This window comes from Rutilus rutilus (genome assembly GCF_951802725.1).
Source record: "Rutilus rutilus genome assembly, chromosome: 25".
NCBI lineage: Eukaryota > Metazoa > Chordata > Actinopteri > Cypriniformes > Leuciscidae > Rutilus > Rutilus rutilus.
In genome coordinates, this window is record NC_140229.1 from 2632619 (window position 1) to 2658381 (window position 25763).

At 35.1% G+C, this 25763-nt stretch overlaps 2 protein-coding genes across 11 annotated transcripts in view; one reads left to right on the forward strand and one right to left on the reverse strand.

Annotated features, from left to right (window-relative positions):
* LOC311284850 (3',5'-cyclic-AMP phosphodiesterase 4D-like) overlaps positions 1-11479 on the forward strand; it is a 218145-nt gene extending 206666 nt beyond the window's left edge. For all 10 annotated transcript variants that reach the window (XM_084400075.1, XM_084400079.1, XM_084400073.1 and 7 more), the window contains 7 exons: positions 851-949; positions 1863-2027; positions 3215-3314; positions 4665-4819; positions 4902-5024; positions 5966-6148; positions 8126-11479. In XM_084400075.1, the coding sequence (XP_084256201.1) occupies positions 851-949; positions 1863-2027; positions 3215-3314; positions 4665-4819; positions 4902-5024; positions 5966-6148; positions 8126-8584 (1284 nt within the window). In that variant the 3' untranslated portion in view covers positions 8585-11479. The remainder of the gene's footprint in view (positions 1-850; positions 950-1862; positions 2028-3214; positions 3315-4664; positions 4820-4901; positions 5025-5965; positions 6149-8125) is intronic.
* A 7433-nt stretch (positions 11480-18912) lies between these two features.
* LOC311284716 (ras-related protein Rab-3C-like) overlaps positions 18913-25763 on the reverse strand; it is a 34419-nt gene continuing 27568 nt past the window's right edge. The window contains exons 4-5 of the mRNA XM_084399928.1: positions 25373-25497; positions 18913-21223 (exon numbers count right to left, since the gene is read on the reverse strand). Coding sequence (XP_084256054.1) covers positions 21030-21223; positions 25373-25497 — 319 coding nt within the window. The 3' untranslated portion in view covers positions 18913-21029. The remainder of the gene's footprint in view (positions 21224-25372; positions 25498-25763) is intronic.

The following is a 25763-nucleotide window of genomic DNA, read 5'->3' on the forward strand; positions in this document are numbered from 1 at the left end:
GACCAGGAATATCTCGCTGGTTATGCTAGTGTTTATCAACACATTCATGCAACATATGCTGCTCTTTTCAGCAGGTTTTTCAGATCAGTTTCCTCAAATTAACTGCTTTTCGTAAAAACAACTCCCGGATCATCATTCCAGAACATTGTGTGGCTGTTCTTGAAAGCCAAACCAACATTTATTTATTTTAATGCATTTTTGCATATGGATTTAGTCAAGCCACTTTTATTTATATAGCACTTTATACAATACAGAGATTGCTTCAAAGCAGCTTCACATTAATAAACAGGAAAATGCACAGTACTGTGCAAAAGTCTTAGGCATGTTAATACCCATGGTCAGTTATTTATATCTTTATAAGTGTTTCTTCATGTAATCACAGACGGACTCGATGATGGTGAGATCAGATCATACCGGCTGCTGTCAGACTCCTTGCGCATACACAAATCTCACTGGATTATTACAATTAATGGCAAAAACAATGTTTGGAAATGTAAACTGATATTTCCTACTGACACAGATGTACATAACTGACTTAAAACCATTTTTTTAACATGCCTAAGATTTTTGCACAGTACTGTATCAATTAAGAAACTCGTTCAATTTCAGCTGTAAAGCAGCTCTTAAAGTACAATAGTGTCATTTTCAGCTTATTTTAGTAGTATTGATTCAACTCAGTTCAATAACTCTGTCAATGTTGCAGTGTTTATTAATTATTAAGCAAACCACGGTGTGAAGCAGCTCTACAGAAGACAGTAGTGCCGTTATTCAGCTCGAGTCCGTCAGTGTTGATGTTGTTGGTGGCATCACACACAACAGGACGATCTAATGATGTGCTGCTTTGTTTCAGGAACTGGAGGACGTAAACAAATGGGGCCTTAATGTTTTTAAAGTCACAGAGTTTTCAGGCAACAGGCCTTTAACGGTGATGATGTACACTATATTTCAGGTGAGACCAATCGCAAACATTTACTGATAAACGTCTAACACTGTGTCCTGACCAGACGTGTCGTGACAGCGTGACGTGCCGTTAAAGGCGTCTTTTACATCTTAATCAGAGTTTTTGTCTAATACCGATAAGCGTTTGTGTCTGCGACGTCGCGGCTGGAACAACAACATATAATATGACAATGATAATCTCAGGTGCTGATTATGTGCTTTATTTCATCTTAAAATAATTGAACGTGAGTTTTAATATCAGTTTGCGTCTCCTTTATAGCCAAACTAAAAATGTATAATTCTCAGATCATGAAAATAAATGAGACTGTGAACAAGTGTTGCTCTATGACCAAGAATGTTTCAGTCACTCAGTATGTATTTTTTAATAATGTTAAAATTGTCATATTTATGAATTTGATTATATACAAATCACTCAATCCACATGCTCTTCTGATTGGCTGTGATTTAGGATTGATTACTTGCAAATGCAGAGAGACTCCGCCCACACTCTCTTCTGATTGGCTGTGATGATTGATTGATTTGGTTGTGAGTGCAATGTGCTTGCAGAGAGACTCCGCCCACACTCTCTTCTGATTGGCTGTGATGTTTGATTGATTTGGTTGCGTCTTATGGTCGTGTCGTGTCTGGTGTAGACAGACAAATTGCTTGTCGCTGGAATCTTATCGCGTCTGGTTAGGACACGGTGTTACTGTGCACAATTCGTCATCGAAAAACGTTTTCATAAGTTTTTTCACCTCTAAAAAATAGCATTAAACAAAAATAAAATACCTTACTTTACATGATCCAATCAAATTCTTATAAATCCAATTGAGTCCCGCCCTGCATTATTGTAACATGCTGTGAGAATTTATGTTTTTAATGGATGTTTGTATTCCCTTATCTCTCCGTTTTCTTTCCCACAGGAGAGGGACTTGCTCAAAACATTTAAAATTCCCTTGGACACTTTCATAACGTACCTGATGACCTTAGAAGACCATTACCATGCTGATGTTGCGTATCACAATAACATTCATGCTGCTGACGTCACCCAGTCGACACACGTGCTGCTCTCCACGCCGGCTCTAGAGGTGAGAGCCTTTCCACCCGCAACATTCATGCAAACTAAAGAAAACGGCTCATTGTATTGACGTCACAACTGTGAATATTTACCGCCCACATCAACACATATTCAGTGTTCAACAACTGAGCATTGATGGTCATTTCACATGCGCAGAGGTCCATAACAGAGGATATTTACATATAGAGGGTGAAAATGGATATGTAACAACTGAATTATGAATGTTTTTGGTGCAACAAACCTTGACTGACATTATAATTGTATTACGGCGAGACGCGGCAGGCAAAAACATCGTTTTTTTTCACTGGTCAATTTTGAGATTTTGGGATATCTGTCTTCAATAGCATGTCTGCTTTCAGACTTGTGCTGAAAAAAAGTCCGAAATACACATTTAGGTCTTTATTTTACTACACTTTGTCTGTTTGCGTCTGTAGATTTCTCATAAATTCAACAAAAGTTGGCTTTCTAAATCATCACACACACCGTTAGAAAGCTCTCTCTCTCCTGTACAATGCTGTCGGATCCAAATATGGTCATTTCCTTTTTATCAGCAACCAATCGTGAAAGTAGAAGGGCTGAATGCGCAATCTCATTGGCTGATATAAATCTTTAAAGCCTGTTTTCTCAAAATGACTTTTCTCTCATTCTCCAAGTCCGAAATCTCCACTTCAGTTGCACCTATATACACCAAACTTTCCAGTCTTGTACCTAGTTATATTATGAAGACATTTACTGAGGGATTTATAAATATGTTATTCCTAGCTTGATTTATATAACATTTTATTCCCAAAAACATGGCGAAAATAACTTTTTTAAGGCTATTGACTGATTTACAGGATAACAAAAGTAGATATCCATAAATCCCTCTGTAATTTTTTTCCCCATCTAATATGTGAACACAATGAAAAATTTATTTTGAACCTGGCTTTATCCAATACTCAGATTAAAATATATGCAAATTAGCGCATATTTAAATAGATAATGCCTAATTTGCATATTTAAACATTAAATTACAGAAAACTTGTCATACATTTTTTTTCTCATCTTAATGTAGGTTATCAACTGGGAACGTTTCATGGTGATATCTGCTAGTTAAAAACGTTACCCTATTGACCTGTAGTGTCTGGCCGTAATGAAGGTCATATGGTGGAGGTCATGTCTGCTCTGACCACACTTCCGCATGTTGTTCTCTTTCAGGCGGTTTTCACAGACCTTGAAATTCTCGCTGCCATTTTCGCCAGTGCAATTCACGACGTAGACCACCCGGGCGTCTCAAACCAGTTCCTCATCAACACCAGTAAGTGTGCTTTAATACAAACTACATCCAAACAACTGGGCACATGATACATATCATTAACATGAACAAAACATTGCTGATGTATATGTTACCTGTTACTGGATTAGGCCATAAATACTATTAATAATAATAATAATAATAAAAGCTTTTCTGCAGACATGCTTCTGGTGAAAATTGTTCAAGGTTAAATTATCAAATTATTTACATTTCTAAATATAATAATATCATTATTTTGTAAATATAATAATGTAATTTAAATATTTAAAAATAATAATCTAATTATTTAAATTGCTAAAAAATAATGATCTAATTATTTAAATGTCTAAATATAATAATCTAATTATTTTTTGTCTAAATACTGTATAATAATCTAATTATTGAAATATCTAAATATAAGTATCTAATTATTTAATGTCTAAATGTAATAATATTTTTTTAATGTCCAAATATAATAATCTCAAAGTCTAAATATATAATAATCTAATTATTTAATGTTTAAATATGATACATTTGTTAAAATATCTAAATATAATAATCTTAATTATTTAATGTCTAAATATATTTTTTTAAATATCTAAATATAATCTAATTATTTAAATGTCTAAATATAATAATCCAATTGTTTAATGTCTAAATATAATAATCTAATTATTTAATATATAAATATAATGATCTCATTATTTAAAAGTCTCAATATATCAATCGAATTATTTAAATGTATAAATATAATAATCTCATTATTTAAATATAATAACCTAATTATTTAAAAGTCTGAATACAGTCTCATTATTTAAATATCTAAATATAATAATTTAATTATTCAAATTTTAAAAAAGTGTAATTTATTCATCTTTATTTATGAATATTCGTAATTGAGCAATAAGGTATGAATATATTTTTAGAAAATAGTAAACAATAAAAAAATCAAGTTATTCTTCCTCTAAAAGATGTAATATTGACTTGTAAACTAAGGTTAATAGTTACTTTGACTGAAAGGCATTATTCGACCAATCAGCATCCAGAAAGGGCACTGTGCATTTTATAAATAACAATACATGTATTTAAAAGCCTTTGTGTGGTCATGGATGATCACAGCGGATCGCTGTTGTGTATTGACGAACTAAATCCCATCAGCTCTGAGACAGACAGACAGACCAGCGCACATCTGTCCTCAAAACCCCTTACATAAGTTTATCTTGACATCAGCAGCTGATATGACACACATAAACATGTGATACACACGTCACACGCTGTAATCTCTGGCACACAGTGATGGAGTCCTGCTGCTGATGCAGAGATTAACACAAGGTCGGGTTGTTGTGTTGATGTATTGTGTGTGTGTGTCCGCAGACTCTGAGTTGGCCCTCATGTACAACGACTCATCGGTGCTGGAAAACCATCATCTGGCAGTGGGCTTCAAACTCCTGCAGGAGGAGAACTGTGACATCTTCCAGAACCTGAACAAAAAACAGAGACAATCGTTGCGCAAGATGGTCATAGATATCGTACGTTCCTTCAAACCACATCTAGCGTGTTTTTGGTTTATTCTGAAGTCTGGCTCAAGGTTTTCTCATGCGTTTCTCCAAGGTCTTAGCGACGGACATGTCCAAACACATGAACCTGCTGGCCGATCTGAAGACGATGGTGGAGACGAAGAAGGTCACCAGTTCTGGAGTGCTGCTCCTGGATAACTATTCCGACAGGATACAAGTGAGGAATCACCACAACTTCTGTCTCGGCCAATGGCGTCAATTGGGGGCGGGACTGTGTTTTTGTTGACCAATGGTGTTTAAGAAACCCATTTGCTCATTATCATTTATTTGTTTAATGATGATTCATTGGAAATTAGAACTTCTAAAACGACAGATTTACTTTTTGATTTTTCGCAAATGTAAAATAAAGTTCTTTCAGCTCCATTTGATACATTTTACATTATTTGTAATTTTTTTAATTCATAGAACTTCTATAACCATCTAATGGGATGTAAATAAGTTTAACATTTATTATTGTAATATTTACCAGATTTTTTATTATATGCATGGAAAGCTTGTTTCTGCCACAGAATAAAACCATTTAAAAGATAACTTGCAACTTTTTATCTCACAAATCTGACTTTTTTTCCTCAGAATTGTAAGATTCTCGAAAGTTATAAATCTTTTCTCAGAATTGTAAAAGTTTATATTAAGTTTATATGATTTTTATATTAGATAAGTTTTTATATTGAGTTTACATCACAATCGCGACTTTATACCACGCAATTCTGAGGAAAAAAGTTTATTTTGTATTCTAGTATCATATAATTATGATACTAATCTGATGTAAATATAGAATGTAGTTCGTTTTAGACATTTTATGAAATATAAAGTGTAAATTAAGCAGAAATTGCACATTTATAAAACTTCGATGACTATCTAATGGGATATTAAATAGATAGACATTTATCATTTTAATATTTAACTTAAATGTTTAATATAATACTGATTTCTTGTGAATATAGAATGTAGTTTTCATCTGTATACTATATTTAAATTAAGCAACAACTATACCCAGTAAATTCTATTTAACTCTTGAATAACTTCTGAATGACATGTTCTGAGACTGATGTGTTGTGAACGTAGCTTGTTACTGAAGTGTGTGTTTGTGTGTGTCAGGTGCTTCAGAACATGGTGCACTGTGCGGATCTCAGTAACCCCACCAAACCCCTGCAGCTGTACAAGCAGTGGACGGACCGCATCATGGACGAGTTCTTCAGTCAGGGCGACCGCGAGCGAGAGCGAGGGATGGAGATCAGTCCCATGTGTGACAAACACAACGCCTCGGTGGAGAAGTCTCAGGTACCAGTGATCACGCCATCAACCCGGACACACAAGGGGCCATTAGCGTTGTATATACTAAATTGCTAAATCAATTAAAACAAATATGAAATCTATTGAGGGTTTGGCGAAACACGATACTAATGTGTCAACCGGTAGAGGTTTTGGACTGTCGTCTGTATTGTGGTTATGCTCATGTGACGTCGCTGTGCTGAGCCGTCTGGAAAACGAATGTGTTTTTAAGCATTGATTAAACAAGTGATTTTAAAGCGTTCAAGCGCAATAAGCAGAGAAAGACAACTCATTTGAATATTTGTGCGCACATAAAGCAGCTGCTCATACAGCGCGCGAGTACTGAACTCAGTGTCTAGAGTTCACTGGGCTTGAACAGTCAAATACACACACTTGTACGTCAAAACGCCCGTCTTTGTGAGTATCCTCATAAACACAGTCATTTATGTCTTCGGTGACGGTCAATGGTTGAGAAGGAAAGCACATGTGTATCAGTATATTAGATCAGTGCATTCGCTCTTAAAGTGACAGGAGCCTAATTAACCTGCTTTGCTCTATTGTAGTGTTTATTTCTAAGTTTTTCAGGCTGGTCTATTTTATTTTTGTGTCTTTGTTCTATTGTAGTTACTTTTTTAACTTATGTTATTTAGGCTAGTATTAGTTTTTTATGTGATTTTGACATTTAAACTGTATTTTAAGCAAAAATAACTATATTGTGATTTATTTCGTTATCATGAAATACAATTATTCATATCGTGATGTAAGATTTTGGTCATATCACCCACCCCTAAAATCTATAGACATTAATCTAAGGCATCAAATAAATTAATAAAAAATAACAAATTACTTAAAAAACAATTGTTTATTGTACTTAATTCTAATTTGTCCATTTAGTATTATTTATATACTATTCTAGATTAGTTTAAGTTTTAGTAATTTTGTTGTCATTTTTAAAATTCTCTTTAGCTTTAATTTACTTTTATTTAAGTTTTGGTACTTCGACTTATTTTATAATAAGGCAACATTTTTGTTTAACCAGTTTTTCAACTAATATTTTATTTTATTTCAGCTTTATTTCAATTAACTGCAATAATCTACAGAGTGCCGAAGTCTGTTTTTCAAAGCCTTCATGAATTTTAACCCTTTAAGTTCAGATCTATGCTGTGAGAGTTCGAAGGTTAAACTGAAAATACATTACTAAGGCAATTAATCCGGAAATTAATGGTGTTTTCATGTAAAAACGCTCTCCGTCTACACTAGCGTTTTCAAACGTTTTCCACAATTTTCTCATCCACACTGAAACGTCGTAAAGCGCTAAATTCACCTTATTTCGCATGCGTAAACCCTCACAAAAGCTCACGACACTGAGATGATACAGACCGAAAAAAATTAAAATAAAGTTATAGCGCAAATATTCTGCCAGGATGCGTCCAGGTCGCACTCACTCACCATTATAATGTTTGGTCTAAAACGCTAAAACTGCTTTTATGTATTTCCGCAGGACAGCAAATGCGAGTTAATTTTCTGAAGGGTGTGCAAACATCTTTTATAACACATTTGATTAGTGTTATCAATATAAGCAACTGTGTAAAAAGTGAACCGCACATAACAGGCACAATACCGGTATAAACATGAATATCTATGGGTTCAATATGCGTCACATGGCTAAACTTATGTCATTGTTTTTAAATACCTCAGTTTTCACAGTCCACACTACTACATGAAAACAGCGTTTTCAAATTTATCCACTTTGGAGAGCGTTTTCATTTTCATTAAAAAAAAAAAAAAAAAAAAAAAATCTTAAAAAAAGCTTCATTTTCATTAATAAAAAAACACAAATCTCAATGTGGACGAAAGGCCGAAACGGAGAGAAAAAGATTAGTTTTCCAACCAAAACGTATTAGTGTGGACAAGCCCTAAATTTAGCAACTGTTACTATAGAAATGAAAGTTAAATTGACCGTTGATTTGTTGCACCTGTCTCCAGGTGGGCTTCATCGACTACATCGTGCACCCGCTGTGGGAGACGTGGGCCGACCTCGTGCACCCCGACGCTCAGGACATCCTGGACACGCTAGAGGACAACCGAGAGTGGTACCAGAGCACCATTCCCCAAAGCCCATCGCCCGCCCCCGACCAGCCCGAGGACAGCAGCCGATCCGGCACGGAGAAGTTCCAGTTCGAGCTGACGCTGGAGGAGGACGGAGAGTCCGACACGGAGAAGGACAGCGGGAGCCAGGCAGAGGAAGAGGAGGAGGAGGAGGAGGAGGAAGAGGAGGACGACAGCTGTAGTGACTCCAAAACTCTCATCACACAGGACTCAGAATCCACAGAGATTCAAGAGGCGGAGGAGGGGATTTCGGAGGAGGTTTCCACTGAACCCAGTATGGTGGAGGAAGAGGAGGACGAGGAAGACGAGGAGGAGGAGGAGCCGACAGACACGTAGCTAATATTTAATAATTGACAATGAAATTGAGTTCCAAAGCGCACGTTGCACTCCGAGACCTCGACTCCTCTCCACGAGCTGCCTGGAGACCAGAGGACACTAAGACTTCGGTAGGTTGTCGTTTTATTTGCACTCAGGAATAACATTTTAGTCCTCTGTCTTTTTCGAGCTTGGTTTTGTTTACTTCGCCCCCTCCTCCTCCTCCTCCTCCTCCTCCTCCTCCTCCGGGATTCGACACAAAGCAATCGGAGGAGACGCCAGCGGGGATCCACGCGGGAACACGTTTCCTTGGATTTCAAAGAGACCTTATTTTCTACGTTTTAAGTCTTCCTAAACTTTGACTGAGACAAAATTTCACAAAAGACACACAAAAAAAACCACACACAACCGCAGCTCAGCGCTGTCACGGCCTCTTCGATGATTTTGTACGGTATACATACAGATTTTTACATGGTTACTTTTAATATCAAAGCAGCAGCTGTTGCGTTTTCACTGAAACTTGACGCGAAGGGTAACTTGCAAGTACGCAACGTGGGTCGTGCGTTCGCCACCATACACACTCGTATCACTGCTGTCACACACACTCCTCTCAGAAGCTCAAACACTTTACCTCCTGTCAATCACCTGCAGATGCTTCATGCTCATTAACTCTTTCTGTTCCCGAGTTCTTTCAGCACTTGAAGTCTGGATTATAAACATATTAATGCATTTATAATATTTATCTATTAATAGTTAAATTCGCTGAAACACATCAGTATGTGTATATATAATATATATATATATATATGTGTTATCAAATCGATTAATCTCATCTAACATAAGTTTGTGTTTATATAATGTGTGTGTATATATATATGCATACATACGTGCTTTATGTATGCGTAAAGCATTTACACACAACCACACCCACATATATATATATATATATGTGTGTGTGTGTGTTAATATTTCAATTTAAATCTATTATTATGGATTATATACATATATATAAATGTGTATAATACAGGCACACATTAATATATTTTTTTAAATTGTGCCTTTAAGTTTAATTACACACACACACACACACACACATATATATATATATATAGATATATAAAATATTCATATACATCACAGGCACCAAGTAAAGTGTTACGAACCTTCATTTAGGAACTTTATCGTTGTCTTCAGTCTTTAATCACCAAGCGAAGACTTTTCTGGCTTTAATGCGGTTCGGTCTCATAACTCCTAATGACAACATCCTGTTTACGGGTGTATCAGACGTCAAACCTGAAACCTCTTCAAGGCATTTACTTGAGGCACTTCTGCTGTAAGGACATCTGTAGTGTGTGTGTGTGTGTGTGTGTGTGTGTAAAGTGTGTGACACATTTTTTTTTGCCTTTTCTTGCTTTTATTTGCAGGATCTCACACGCGTGAACCTAAAACACCATGTACGTCACACACACGTCTGTTGATGTTCGATGCCTTTCGCCCGGACTCATCTCTCCACATCCACTCATTAGATCGGAGATCTTCTCTTAGGGCTAGATGCAGTTTAGCGTCAAAATCCGCATTTCCATTTCATGCCAAAGCTTCCCTCTCCCGCACACATGCGGACATGCACTATCTATGCGGCACGTGGCTTTTAACAACGACTTATTTATATCAGCGTATGGTTTTTATTTATTGTTTGGCTTCTGTCTGAAAGCAGTACTGTAGACCATCAACTGTAGCATAGAGCGTGTGGACTTGCAAGTTACGGGTCTTTGGTCGTGTACATAGAACAAGCCTTTTTAAAGTCTGTATGGAATATAATACGCTCACAGAAACTTGAAACCTGGCTCGAGTAGTGTACTGATTTTGTTATAAATATTTTTATTTAAGTTTTGTGCCATGATATTCTTTCCTCACCGGATGACCTTACCTGATTATGGATTTCTTTTTTGTTATTTTTTTTTTCTTTTTTTTCGCTGTTTACAACGATGTATTTATTTTGCTGTATATATTGTAATGTTTGTTGTAAATGATGACAGATTCTAAAACTTCATCCCGGATGGAGTTGCTGTATTTGGTAAACTCTTGTTGAGAGAATGTTTATTATTATAGATATTATCCAATGTAAAAAAAAAAAAAAAAACGACAAAACAAACAAAAAAACACATAATAATATTCTGTATAAAAATGAGCTGGTTTCTGGAGATCTGGGGAAAACGAGACGCGTCGCCACTGGCGTTTGGCCCCAGGGCTGTGCCTTAACTTTAAAACATCTCTGTGTGTGTGTGTGTGTGTGTGTGTGTGTGTGTGTGTGTGTGTGTGTGTGTGTGTGCGTTTGGTCTCTTCACGTGTTCTAGAGAGTCCGCCCGAGTATCAGGGCATCTTATGTGCTGCATTTAGGACGCCTTGGGTTTCTTCTTCTCATTTGTAGGTCCGAGACAGTGGCACACAGCGAATGCAATAGACCCAGGACAGTTTGCTTTGCCCTTGTGATCTTCTACTTTCATGCTGTTCTTTAACTTCGTTCAGGTACCGTCTGCTACCATCATCTCATCCAGCCTTGTAGATGTGCTTGTGCACGAACTGAAAGAGTTTCAGATGTTAAATAAGCATACTTTCTGACACGCATACTGTAGATTTTAGCAGCCCTGGACCAAAGCCAATCGTGGCTATTATTATTATTATTATTATTATTACTATTATTGGTATTTTTTTTTCAATGTCATTAAAGGGATACTTTAAGATTTTGATTCCTAAGTTCTGCTGATTAAAAACCCAAACACTTTTGTCTCTTACAGTCTTTTGCCGGTACTGTAGATCCATCTCCACAAACGGTTTTAACTACAAAAAAAAAAAAAAAAGACAGAAAAAAACTCATTTTATATGCAACGAATGAAATAAAAGCATGGGTTGATTCCACACTTGTGTGTGTGTCGCATGTTTGTGTGTGTTGCGGATGTGAAGCTCATTGGTTAACTGAAGAACATGATTTGGTTTGGTTGCTCCTCCTAATGAGTCGAACTGAGAGTCTTCTGATGTGGTTCGTCATCCGTTCTTCCTGCCAATCGCTGCCATCTAGTGGACGCTCTGCAAATGACAACCTCGTGCACCACTGTGATCTCGGCCATTTTAATTAAAGTCCCACTGAAACACGCTTTACTCAATTGTTGACGTCATTTCTACTGAAACAGGAAGAAAGGGGTGGGACATTTTGAACAGCTCCTCCCCTTTTTTTAAATGGCCAATAGCGTTTAGTTTATCGTTTAGAGTTCAGTAAAGCTGCAGTTTCCTCCTAATCCTCCTCCATATCGCTTTAAAATATCATATCATATCTATTTACACTGTCTGAATCGTTCCCTATCCCCTGTATAGTGCACTGTGTGCCGGTCACCATGTGGAAAATAGTAAATGTGTGAAGAGTGACCGATTTCAGCCGCAACTTCAGCATCTATTTATAGTGTAGGGGGCGGAGCTTCAGATTCTAGAGAGCATTTGATTGGACAGGAAATCTGATGAGAAGCTGAAGTGCAGAGTGATGTCATCAAAATCATTAATCCATATTGGCGGACATGGGAGACAGTAATTTTGATTTCATGGGGACTTGAAAGGTTTCCTCTAATTTTATTGCCAAAAAAGCTCTTGCATTAAATATACTAGGCATGTGCTATTTTACACAGTAGACGCATATATAATAACGTGTAGAATAATAATCATCCTGATGGTAGAGCCAGTGCAGCGAATGCAGATGGAAACACGATATATGCATAATATTAGCATATCAATAAATAAAACTGATATAATTATTATTTTTTTTTTTTATGCATCTGAAGTATTAAGTAAATAGAGTCTAAAGAAGTGTAGAAGGCACATGTGTAGAAGAACAACAGCGCCCTGTCGAATATAAATGGAGACTGAGCTTCTGCTTCCACCTAGTGGCCACACAGAGTAACAGCTGCATATTAACAACTCTTCATATTACACACTTTTCTAAGCCACTGATAAAAAGCAATGGAGAATATAATTGTGGGGGGATTTAGCTTCTTATGTTCCAGGTTATACCAACTTTTTGAATGTATCTAATAATCAACCCTTTTATATATAGAATAAACACGTCTATATACACGTGTCAATGGGAATATAAAACCATGCCTTCCATTGGTCATAACTTCAAAACCTAATACTTAAATATTTACCATGGTAATGGTTCTGCCAGAACACCACAGACACGGTTAGTGTTACAAATAAATCAAATGATAAAGAACAAGAGTCATCGAAGATATCTTTGTAGCCTGGCTATGATATGCCACACATGTGCGTTGAACGTTTTCTGTGTAACCTAAACCACGTGTAAAAGCAGAAGTGAAAATGTCCGTTTACCACACTTAACTTCCGTCTGAGAACGCTGGAAACAACGATTGCCAAAGATTATGAGTGACTGCAGAGCTGACTGACACACTCAGCGTTCACCGTGAGACTCGCGCGATTGACGCTTTTCACACGCTCTCAGGACACATACATTTTCTCACGCACAGAAACATCGCGAAGCAAAGAGACACGGAGACCGACAGACTAGGTTACTTATGATATATATATTTTAAAAAAAATCTCAGCTTTCAGATTCTGTCAATTTTATCACGAAATTCAAACAATAAATATAGTTTTGGCGCTTGTAAATGTCACGTGACAGACCCCTAGCGGCACGTGACCCGATCATCTCTACTAGCTAATAGTAAATAAACACGAACACTGTTGAAAGATACAGTACAACTTACCGAAATGTATATTCCTCATACATGTTTTTCATCGGTGGAAAGGGGTCAATAAAACAGCTGGAGAACAATTATGTTACATAACATTTAGCCTACCTCAGGAAAGCCAATTAATGACCATAATAGGCGGCTAGAAAAAATTAGCTATATAGAGTATTTTGCCAAATATGTGTAGGCTACTAAATTACATATTTATTATATATTTTTTACTTGTATTATTAAATAAAGTTATTATAATAATAAAAAACGCAATGACAGATCCCTAGCAGCACGTGACCCGATCATCTCTACTAGCTTATAGTAAATAAACACGAACACTGTTGAAAGATACAGTACAACTTACCGAAATGTATATTCCTCATACATAATATCAATCAATCAGTGTTTTTCATCCACGGAAAGAGGTCAATAAAACAGCTGGGGAACAATTATGTCACACAACATTTACCTCAGGAAAGCCATTTAATGACCATAATAGTAAGAGGCTAGAAAAAAAAGAGCTATAGAGAGTATTTTGCTAAATATGTGTACTTTATTACATATTTATTATATTTTTAACTTATATCATTTAATAAAGTTATTATAATAATAATAATAATAATAAACATGTTTAATTTGAGTTATTTTTAACCTTAAATAATACTGCCAGCTGATAGGGCTCTCTGTGTATGTTTTACAGCATTAGGTGAGATTTTTATTTTTTCTTGAGGAAAAATGAACACCTATCTACCTAGTATTTATCCAAATGAGTCTATATTAAATCAAATCAAAAGAATTGAATTGAAATCGTGAATTTTGTGTCAAGCAATAAAAACAAAGAAACGTAGCTTACCAGAAATTGTACCATGTAAACATTGTAACATGTTAGGGTCTTTAAACCTAATAAAATTCAGTTTAGTTACTAAAATGTTTTGACAATCACAATACACTTATTGTGATGCAAGATTATTATTATTTTTTTACATCCCCCCCCCAACCCCACTCAAAAGTTGGCAGCTATGCTACAGACTGAAATGATGCTGTTGATGAAGTATTGTGATTAAACGTAAAACTCTTACCAAACAGATAAGGAAGATGGTTTTATTGGAGATACACAACCACAACCAACCACCTTGACGTCATTGAATTTCGCTCAGAGTTGTGCGATCGCATCATACCTATCCGTGACTTCTCTTATATAGCTATATAATATATATATAAGTATAAACATATATATAAGTATATACATTTCCTGTTTCCCACAAAAGCAGTTTATTCAGCGTAGTGAAGCATCTCCTCCATTGACATCCATTAAAAACGGTCTCTGGTCTACTTCTGCATACCGGGTTTTTGTTTGTCTGGTTTCTTTTTTCTTTCTTTTTTTACTGTTTTTCTTTTTCTAACCTTGCGTGCTTGCCTTTAAGTGACTTTGGATAGGATATTAGGAGATCAAATTGGATCAAATAAATGTGCTTTGTCATGCTTGTCATAACCTCGCACTGCCGGCAGGGGGCAGTGAAACCAAGTCAGCGACACTAACATTACTGACCTCTAGAGTGCTGATGAATCATTCATGACCATAGACTAAAAATAATAATAATACTTACGAATCAAATATTCCTTGATCCTCTGAGATCTAATTGTACAGTACAATCTGTACTCTTTAAAAACGCACGTCTTCGTTAAAATCGTCACACTTGCATTTTGTGCAAGAAAACCTACACAAACGTACGTTTAAGTTGAAGGGGAATATAGGATTAAAATAAAGGATCAAATATATATTTACAATGTAATTTAAATCATAGTCCAGATCACTGCTCAAGCGCAGATGCCGTTGTCACATGGTACCTGTTACTTTTCACAGCGATGATCCAGATGAGCCAATCATATGCGTGATCCATGTCAGCGATGATCCAGGTGAGCCAATCATATGCGTGATACATGTCAACGATGATCCAAGTGAGCCAATCATATGCGTTTGCCCACATTAGAGCCTCTTAGGAAACAATTAATAGTCCTCTATATTATAACAATATAATAGTGTTGCCCAAAGAAACAATCAGAAGTTGTACTAATACAACAAAAGAGCACCGGAGTATCAACACAATAGGAATATTTATTGATATTTTCAACAGTAATGATGACACACGTTTGTCATACACACTCCACACATACAGAATAACCATCTCTAGAGTGATTCAGTCATCTAAAATATAAGAAATCACTGCGGATATATCACAAGTTAGGTCCAACAGTTGTTGTTTTTTTCACACAAACCAGCTTTAAAAACATAAATGTAACAACTGTATTTTGGGGATAGTACAGTACTAATATAAAATCTTTATATTAGTATTTACACATGTAGCTTACCGCCAAAGAAAATTATAATGAACATTGTTATGTTCCTACATGAGTTACTCTAGGAGGTGAATGCGAATATGTAGTGTTATTATGACAATAAATGATTTAAATGCAAAGAGGTTTGCTTTTCTAAAGATAAAGTTCCCATGTTTTTTGTGTGTGTGTTTTTTTTGGACATGGTAGAAGAACAGGTATCGTTACCATCTGAAACTGAACTATTGTACAAGTACTGTTTTTTATAGCCTGTTTAGATGTTTTTTCACTCCTTTTTTTGAGCTTGTATTTAAAAAGCAGTTTTTATGCATGCCGTACACCTGAAACGCAGCGATTATAAAACTACTGAATACTCTTTTGCAGAAGAGTGTTTCCAGATATATAGCCCTATGCATGCTCTAACTGAATGAGATTCACACACAAACACAAAGAAAAACCACAGAGATGACTTGCAACAAGATACACGTTTACTTTTCTCCATACTAGTATATACACCGACACACACACACACACACACACTCACACACCTATATGTAACTCCACAGTATTTTTGTGTTAATGTCAGTCAGCACAAAGATAGTTTAACACAGAAGGTGAGGCAGAGCGATCATCCGCACGTGGGATAAGATAGTGTGCAAAATCAGCATGGCACATCGAGACGCTCCACACACACACACACACACACACACGCACACGCACACAGTCATTCAACTATATACAAGAGATAGGGATTCGAAATATTGCACTTGCTGGCCCACTGCGCCCCACATACTGAGGGACGCATAAATGAACAAATAAATAAGATTATAGAGATACATGTATCTAAATAGAGATGTTGTACAGTTTCATGCAGGGACGATGCTAAACGTGGCTTGTGGTGGGGAGACGAAGTACTGATTTTCTATATTCTGAGGACACATCAATGAACTATTAGTAATATACGTACCGGCATATTCAGTACATCTGTGACCATGATATATTTTTAATAACGCCGGATATGGTCGGCCTAATGTTTTATATGTACTACACTCACAAGACCACACATATAAACAGACCACACCATGTAGATTTATCATTTTAAGGGCTATGTGTTGTTTTCAGTTTTACCTTAATTCTACCTAGATTATTATTATTATTATTATTATTATACATCACAATGGAAGTTGGACGATCTCTAGGGATGAGAAACGAATAAAACCGTCTAGAAGATGAATCGCATGAAACCCCTCAGGAACACGTCCAGGTCATACTTCAGCACAAAATGAAATAAAATGGAGTGAGTGATTAGAATTATATTTTATATAAAGAGAATGACGCCTATTTTTAGGACAAATAGATATTTTTTTGATGGATGGATGGATAGAAAGGGATGGATGGATGGATAGAAAGGGATGGATGGATGGATAGAAAGGGATGGATAGATAGAAATGGATGGATGGATAGATAGATAGATAGATAGATAGATAGATAGATAGATAGATAGATAGATAGATAGATAGATAGATAGATAGATAGATAGATAGATAGATAGATAGATAGATAGATAGATAGATAGATAGATAGATAGATAGAAATGGATGTATGGATAGAATTGGATAGATAGATAGATAGATAGATAGATAGATAGATAGATAGATAGATAGATAGATAGATAGATAGATAGATAGATAGATAGATAGATAGATAGATAGATAGATAGATAGATAGATAGAAATGGATGTATGGATAGAATTGGATAGATAGATAGATAGATAGATAGATAGATAGATAGATAGATAGATAGATAGATAGATAGATAGATAGATAGATAGATAGATAGATAGATAGATATGGATGTATGGATAGAATTGGATAGATAGATAGATAGATAGATAGATAGATAGATAGATAGATAGATAGATAGATAGATAGATAGATAGATAGATAGATAGAAATGGATGGATGGATAGACTGATAATACTGTAAAAAAATGTGACAATGTCTCTTTATGCAAAGAATACATTTCATTTTGAGATGAAATATGATCTGGGTATTGTCAGATTTCGAGACGTTCACCCTAGATCCGCTCTTCCTCAGAAACACAGTAGGCTTGTTATATTTCTGAAATTTAAAAATATGCGTCCACGGGCAAAGTCATGTAAGGTTCGCCGGATGAAATATTGATGCACTTCTGAAAATAGCTGCACATTTCCTTGGCTATCACTGCATCATTTTACAAGACGAGCTCAGATTCCTTATAACGTCTAACATCAGTGAATCCACGAGCAGAAAACGAGATAACAGCCAATCACGTCGCTTTATAGCCAGCAGAGAAAAACACCCGACGACAGCGATAAAACACAAAAGAGAGATGTTGAAAAAAGGGCTCGGGGGGGGGGGGGAAACACAAACTTCATCTAGAAGAACGTTTCGTTTTCAGACACACGCAGCTCATGAAGCACAGTTACTTTTCTGTTTCTCACTGTAAAGTCTCTGAATAAATAGATATAAATAAATATCTAATTTCATCAAGTCAGAGTGAATTCATTTACAATGATCTAATTAAATGCGTAGAAACATTTAATGCACATCTTTCTCCCTGTAGTGAAAAGCTACTTGAATCCACAACATTATATTGATCTGACTGAGGTATATACAAACCTATGTACACTAGATATATCATCATAGAGGTGACTTTAATATTCTTTAATAATCTATAGCGTACACACACACACACACACACACACACACACACACACAGCTGATATCACAGCCGCTGCTAGATGGGAAATTTCAATTTCAACTCGATTAATATGGCATGAATTCCTGATCTACAAAAACAAGGAGTCGAGTGTGTGTGTGTGTGTGTGTGTGTGTGTGTGTGTGTGTGTGTATGTGTAATGCAGCGCCTGACCATCTGCTAAGCCCCGCCTTTGAAAAGAATTCTGACCAATCCCACCTTAACAAGGAAGTCCTGTGTGATGATGTAATTATATTTACATTTTTGAATATTTAAAATGTGTAAGTTTGGTATCAACTCTTCACATTTATTTGTATAACGCTTTTCACAATACACATTGTTTCAAAGCAGCTTTACAAAAAAAAAAATCATGATGTTAATAATTACAATTAGGGATGCACAATATATCAGCCACTATATCGGTATCGGCCGATATATGTTAATTTGTAATGTTATCGTTATCGGCCGATATCTTAAAGCCGATAAATAATGTATTATTTCCCTCAGCTGAGACTCTTCAGATCAACATGACGGTTTTGAATTGCTTGAAATATGATTGAAATCACTTGGAAAATACAGTGTGTGAATTTTGGCGCAGGTATTGCGCATAATTTTACTCATTCTTGCAGGGTTCGCACTTATAAAGCGTGAAATTACCGCAAATGTTTATTAGCAAAACGAATCGACACAGATTATCACATCAAATCTGTCATCTGAAAAGTAATTTCAGTGAAACTGTGTCTCTCCCCTTAATCTTGCTTCTGGATGTAAAAGGCGTCGCGCCGGCACTGTAAGCGCAGACTCATTGCAGTCTGCAACTCACAGAAAGACTTGTGTGAAAGTAAATAGTTGAGAAAGAAAACACACGTGTAACTGTGTATCGGATCTTAATACATGTCTGTCTGTCACTTAATATCTTTGTAACTTTAATTGTAAGGATTTACCTGTTTAATGTATTAACACTAGGCGCGTTTCCATTACAGATTTGCGCAAAACTTTTGCGATTTTTTTCTAAATGTCGACGACAAACAATTGTGAAATGACGGCGTTTCCATTAACCGATGTTATGCGACTAAAACTTCATTTTTTCCTCTTGCGATAAGTAAAATCATTCCAAAAACCATGGCAACGGACGTTGGTAGGTTTATGTACTAATCCCAGCCACTGCACTGGCCATTATTATTAATGGAAGGAGACGTATGTGTGTTTTCAAGCATTTTTCGAACTGCCTGAAAAACCTCCTCATGCGAGCGGAAAAACTTTTTTGCGATAAATGGGACTTTTTGTGAAATTGACGTGTTTCCATTGGCCATATTTTCAATTCGCAATTTCAATTTGCGCAATTTGAAGGGTAATGGAAACGACGCTAGTGAAGACTATCCAGTGTTATTTTACATTTGATTACTTTTTTTAATACTACCTGCCTAAACTTAAGTGCAAATATTATCAGAAGATCATTGGTTCTAACGTGTCAAATGCACGCCTGAGCTTAAACTATATGATCTTATGTGCGTCGATTAGTGTTAAAAGAAAATAAATGTCTAAATTAGATCGTTTGAGTGATGCACTCACCTGTCGATCTCGTAATGTCGGCAAGTGATGCTTGGCAAGGTTTGATGGTTCTTCATCAGCAAAGTAATTCTAAATTTCACTTCTACTGTCTACTGTAGTGTTGAGTGAGATTCGACTGCTTTATCTATTTTGTTCCTCTATGTAGTCATATTTGCTGGTTTCGCATGAGTTTGGGTAGCACACTGCCACCTAGCGGTGAACTTCAGAACAGCAAACGGCGTATCAAGTACTGAAATTAGCAAAATCATGATATCGTACCGGTTGAAATCAAACATATACCAGTATTTTCCCAGTACCGATATACAGCGCAACCCTAGTCTGTCATTAAGGCTACATAAAATTGTAATGAGAATGGCTTTTAAATGGTTAGACTTAGACTTTTGCTTTTGTAATCAGGCTTTAAAAAAATTATATACAAATTTGGATTTAGATTTATCGGCCAATATCGGTTATCGATATCGGCCCAAAATGTTCGGTTTAAAAAGAGGGGCGGAGCTTAGCGGAAAGTCCTCAACAGCCGATTCATGCTTGTGGACGAGGTCTTGACTAACAGAGCTGTGGCGGATGTTAAGACTTTGATTGACAGTTAAGAAAGCAGTGTGTCAGAATGAACTAGGCACCTTAAAGATAGACGTGACTCTAGTGCAAAGGTGCTGGAACATACACAAGCGTTCACATGCATCAGACAGACTGCATCGTATCATTTTAAAAAGAACGCCCTCTAGTGGCGCAACAGACCGTGACAAGAACTTACACTGTTACCCCACAAGCCACGTATACTGAAAAACCGATGACCAAAGAAATCATATTAATATATATTTTTTTATCTATCCTCCTTTCTAAAACACTGAAAAGCGGTTTGCCATTGTTTGAGACAGCTCTGTTCCCATTGGGTGTAGTTGTAAAGGGTCACATGACTCCTGACATGCACCAATCAGATTCAGCTGGCTGTTCCAGCACCTGCATTCTATGACATTAAAGGATATATGCATCCATCTAAAGGTGTCTCACACACACACACACACACACACACACACACACACACACACACTTCTGCTACCATGTACACTGAGCACTAACAGGCACAGTTAGGCTGCTGTAGTGGAGGAGGGTTATCCGTTAGCCGGGCCGTTCCCTGGGCTCCTGAGGTAACGGCAGGGTCAGTCTCTGTACTCTCTGACATCTTGTCGCAGATTATGTCCACCAGACGCTCAAAGGTCTGCTTCACGTTGATGTTGTCCTTGGCGCTCGTCTCGAAAAACTCAAAACCTGGCGGACAGAAATGACACCAAACCACAGTAAAATATTAATAAATATATTTAATAAATAGAAATGTATTTTATAAATATATTAATAATTTAATTAGTAATTAAATATATTTATTAATCATAATTCATGATAATAGTTAATTATATTTAATAGTAAATAGTACAATATTGCTTATTAATAATATATTAAATTATTTTTTATAATTTAATACTTTTAATAAATAGAAATGTATTTTATAAATATATATGAATCATTTAATTAGTAATTAAATATATGTATTCATCATAATTCATAATATTAGTTCATTATATTTAATAGTAAATAGTACAATATTGCTTATTAATAATATGTTAATTATTTTTTATAATTTAATACATTAATAAATATTTTTAATAAATAGAAATGTATTTGATAAATATATTAATAATTGAATTAGTAATTAAACATATTTATTCATCATAATTCATCATATTAGTTCATTATATTTAATAGTAAATAGTACAATATTGCTTATTAATAATATATTAAATTATTTTTTATAATTTAATATATTAATACATATTAATATAAATGTATTTTATAAATATATTAAAAATGTAATTAGTAATTAAATATATTTATTAATCATAATTCATGATAATAGTTAATTATATTTAATAGTAAACAGTACAATATTGCTTATTAATAATATATTACATCTTTTTTTTGTAATTTAATATATTAATAAATATATTTAATAAATAGCAATGTATTTTATAAATATATTAATAATGAAATTAGTAATTAAATATATATATTCATCATAATTCATATTAGTTCATTATATTTAATAGTAAATAGTACAATATTTCTTATTAATAATATATTAAATAATTTTTTATAATTTCAATATATTAATACATATTTTTTATAAATATAAATGTATTTTATAAATATATAAAAATTAATTAGTAATTAAATATATTTATTAATCATAATTCATGATAATAGTTCATTATATTTAATAGTAAATAGTACAATATTGCTTATTAATAATATATGAAATTATCTTTTATCATTTTAATTTATATTAATAAATATTTTTAATAAATAGAAATGTATTTTATAAATATATAAAAAAATATTAGTAATTAAATAGATTTATTCATCATAATAATAGTTAATTATATTTAATTATATTATATTTAAACTAAATATTTTTTAGAGCATGTAAAGAGAATGTATTGAATGTATGTTTTAGAGAATGTATTGTTAGTAGCATGTAACCATCAAACTCTGTTCAACTGTATGTCGAATCTCGTGTGCAACTTCACTCTATTTTTGCACAAAGTTGCTGACTATGTAGTGTCTTAGTTCTGCGACTCAAAGATGTTCTTTAAGGTAAGTTGCCTATGTAGGCAGAATGAGCTCTTTTACACATTGTGACAATCCTGAGATGTAATTGCTTTGACAGTGTGAAAGCGAAGAGGGAATGTCCTCTCTCACAACACACATGCAGTAAGAGTGTCTATCTTCACCGCTCAGCGTTACTCTGAGATGTTTGCACATTCTGGTGTCATCCAATTATATGCGTTTAATTATCGCCTGAGTTCAAAAGCTGCAATTCCCTCCATATGCTCTAATTTATGCACCGTGAACATATGCTAATACGTGAGCCATCTAAGGTATATATTATATTACAGTGCTTATGTAAGAGCAAAAATGGGGCATTTTATGCATGGTGAGATTCATTTCCAGTCTGGTACATATTGGAATTTTGTAGCATTTTGTAATGGTTCTTAAGCAATGGGTTGATAGCAAATAGCAAAGGAAAATAAAAGTCTAAATGTGAAAAGTTGAAATGCAATCAACCATAAATAGCACAATAAATAGACTTTCAACTTTCAAAAAACACACACTTCCCATACACAAAAGAAATATATTTGAAATATATTTTCAGTATATATTTTGGAATATATGCAAATATTTGAAATTGGCCCAATAAATATATTTTACACTAAACATCATATATTTTTGTTATATTTCAGAATATATTTCAATGTATTTTTTTCTGTATGGGTCCCCAAAAGTGTCAAAATATATGTGGCATATATTCCAAATACATTGAAATATATTCTGAAATATAACAAAAATATATGATGTTAAGTGTGAAATATATGTATTGGGCCAATTTCAAATATTTGCATATATTCCAAAATATATTTCTTTTGTGTATGGGTTCTCATCCTTTGTTGCTGACGTAAAAGGTTGTATACGATCAAAATCAATATTTTTGGCTGATGATTTATTCAGCTATATGATTTATTTGTCAAGTTGGTAAGCAGCACGACATGCTCTCATCCTCAAAAAAAAAAAAAAAAAAAAAACACATGAACAAAACTATTTCAACTAAAAGAAAATATCACAGACTGGTGGGTCACTATTTAATGTCCACTGCAAAATCTGGGTCTTGAAGCCAAACTAGTTAAGAAGTATGGTTGGGTATCGTTTGAATTTTAACGACTCTGATTCATATCGATTCCTATTTTCGATTCCAATAAGATGGAAAAAAACGTGGATATCATTCAAATTTAGTCTTATTGCAAAACGTTTAATTGAAGCTGAATATCATGAACAAAAATCAACAGGCTAAAGAACACTTATGCACTTGCACAATGCCAGTGGTATAAAAACACCATAGAAAAACAACTAGACTAACTAATATAAGTTTCAAGCATTATTAAACACTCAGTTATTTAAAAAAAAAACAAATAAAAAATTAGCAATCACAACAAATAGATGCAACTGTACAAAGATACGACGTGTTTTAAGATTTTCAGGTATTCAGGTACAGAAACTGTGATCAAATGTAAAATAACACTGCACTTTATAAATAAAATATACATTACAAATATAGTTACAAAAGTTATTCAGTCAAGAACGAGTGAATTTTCTCTGTCTTTTGTTGTTTGATTAGTGTTATAGAGAGCAGGAATATTAGGCTGCTGTCACTTTAAGAGCTGCACGGATCCAATATACTGTTACACACGCCTGGGCCTGCAGCACAGAAGACAGAGTCGCCTCGTGCTTGAATGGTTTGAAGTCATACTGAAACGCTCACAAAGGAATCGATAAGAGGAATCGAAATTTTATAACAAGTATCCGATTCCTGACCTCAAGTATTCGATTCCAGAACTGGAATTGATTTTTGATTCCCAACCCTCCATTAAATGGATAGTTCACCCAAAAATGAAAATTCTGCCAGTAATTACTCTCCCTCATGTTGTTCCAACCCCGTAAGACTTTCGTTCATCTTCGGAACACAAATTAAGATATTTTTGATGAAATCTGAGAGCTGTCTCACTCCTCCATAGGCTGCTAGGTAATCGATATCTGCCATCCCAGAAAAGTTAGTAAAGACATCTTTAAAATAGTCCAAGTGACTACAGCCTTGAGTTGACTACACTACAACCTTAAGTTCATCAAGCGACGAGAATACTTTTTGTGTGCAATAAAACAACAAAAATAATGACTTTATTCAACTCTTCATTTTCTTCTGTGTTACTCTGAGTGAGTTCACGTAGTGTTACAGCGCAGCGCGTCTGGGGTGTACTTCAGAACGGAGGCTCACTATTGGCCAGCATCACACGCATCTCACACATGACCAGCGTCGGCCAATAGTGAGCCTCCGTTATGAAGTACAACCCAGAAGTTCTGCGCTGTTAGACTACGTGAACTCACTCAGAGAAACACAGAAGAAAATGAATAGTTGAATAAAGTCATTATTTTTGTTTGTTTTTGCGCACAAAAAGTATTCTCATCGCTTGACAAACTTAAGGTTGAGCCACTGTAGTCACTTGGACTATTTTCACGATGTCTTCACTAACTTTTCTGGGATTCCATTACCTAGCAAGTCTATAAATAAGTGAGACAGCTCTCAGATTTAATCAAAAATATCTTAATTTGTGTTCCGAAGATGAACGAAAGTCTTACGGGGTTGGAACAACATGAGGGAGAGTGATTACTGACAGCATTTTCACTTTTTGGTGAACTAACCCTTTAAGAAGTAAGTTATGCTGACCCACCTGACTGGCTCCACCGGTCCAGAAGTTTCCCTGGAGGAATCAAACTTTTATAGTTTTGGGATGAGGTCAGGAAGAGTGAACTCACCCAACTGCTCTGCCAGCATTCTGCCGTTCTCCACAGACACCACTCTCTCCTCATCCATGTCACACTTATTTCCCGCCAGGATGACCTGCGCGTTGTCCCAGGAGTACGTCTTTATCTGGGTCGACCTAGATAAAAACAACCAAGGATGTTACGATTCACTCTCACAATGCAATTATGCTCCACATACAGTATAAACAACATTTCTGCATCGCGCATGCATTATTTCAACACTGCGTGATGATGCATTTCTGTATTGTATATGCAGGGCTCCATCTGCAAACATACACTGTTAAAAGTTATACAGTATATCCCAGGTTAATAACTGCATTTACTTTCACAGTAGGACTTATACCTGCATCATTTCTTGTCAAATCTACTGGCAATTTTAGTC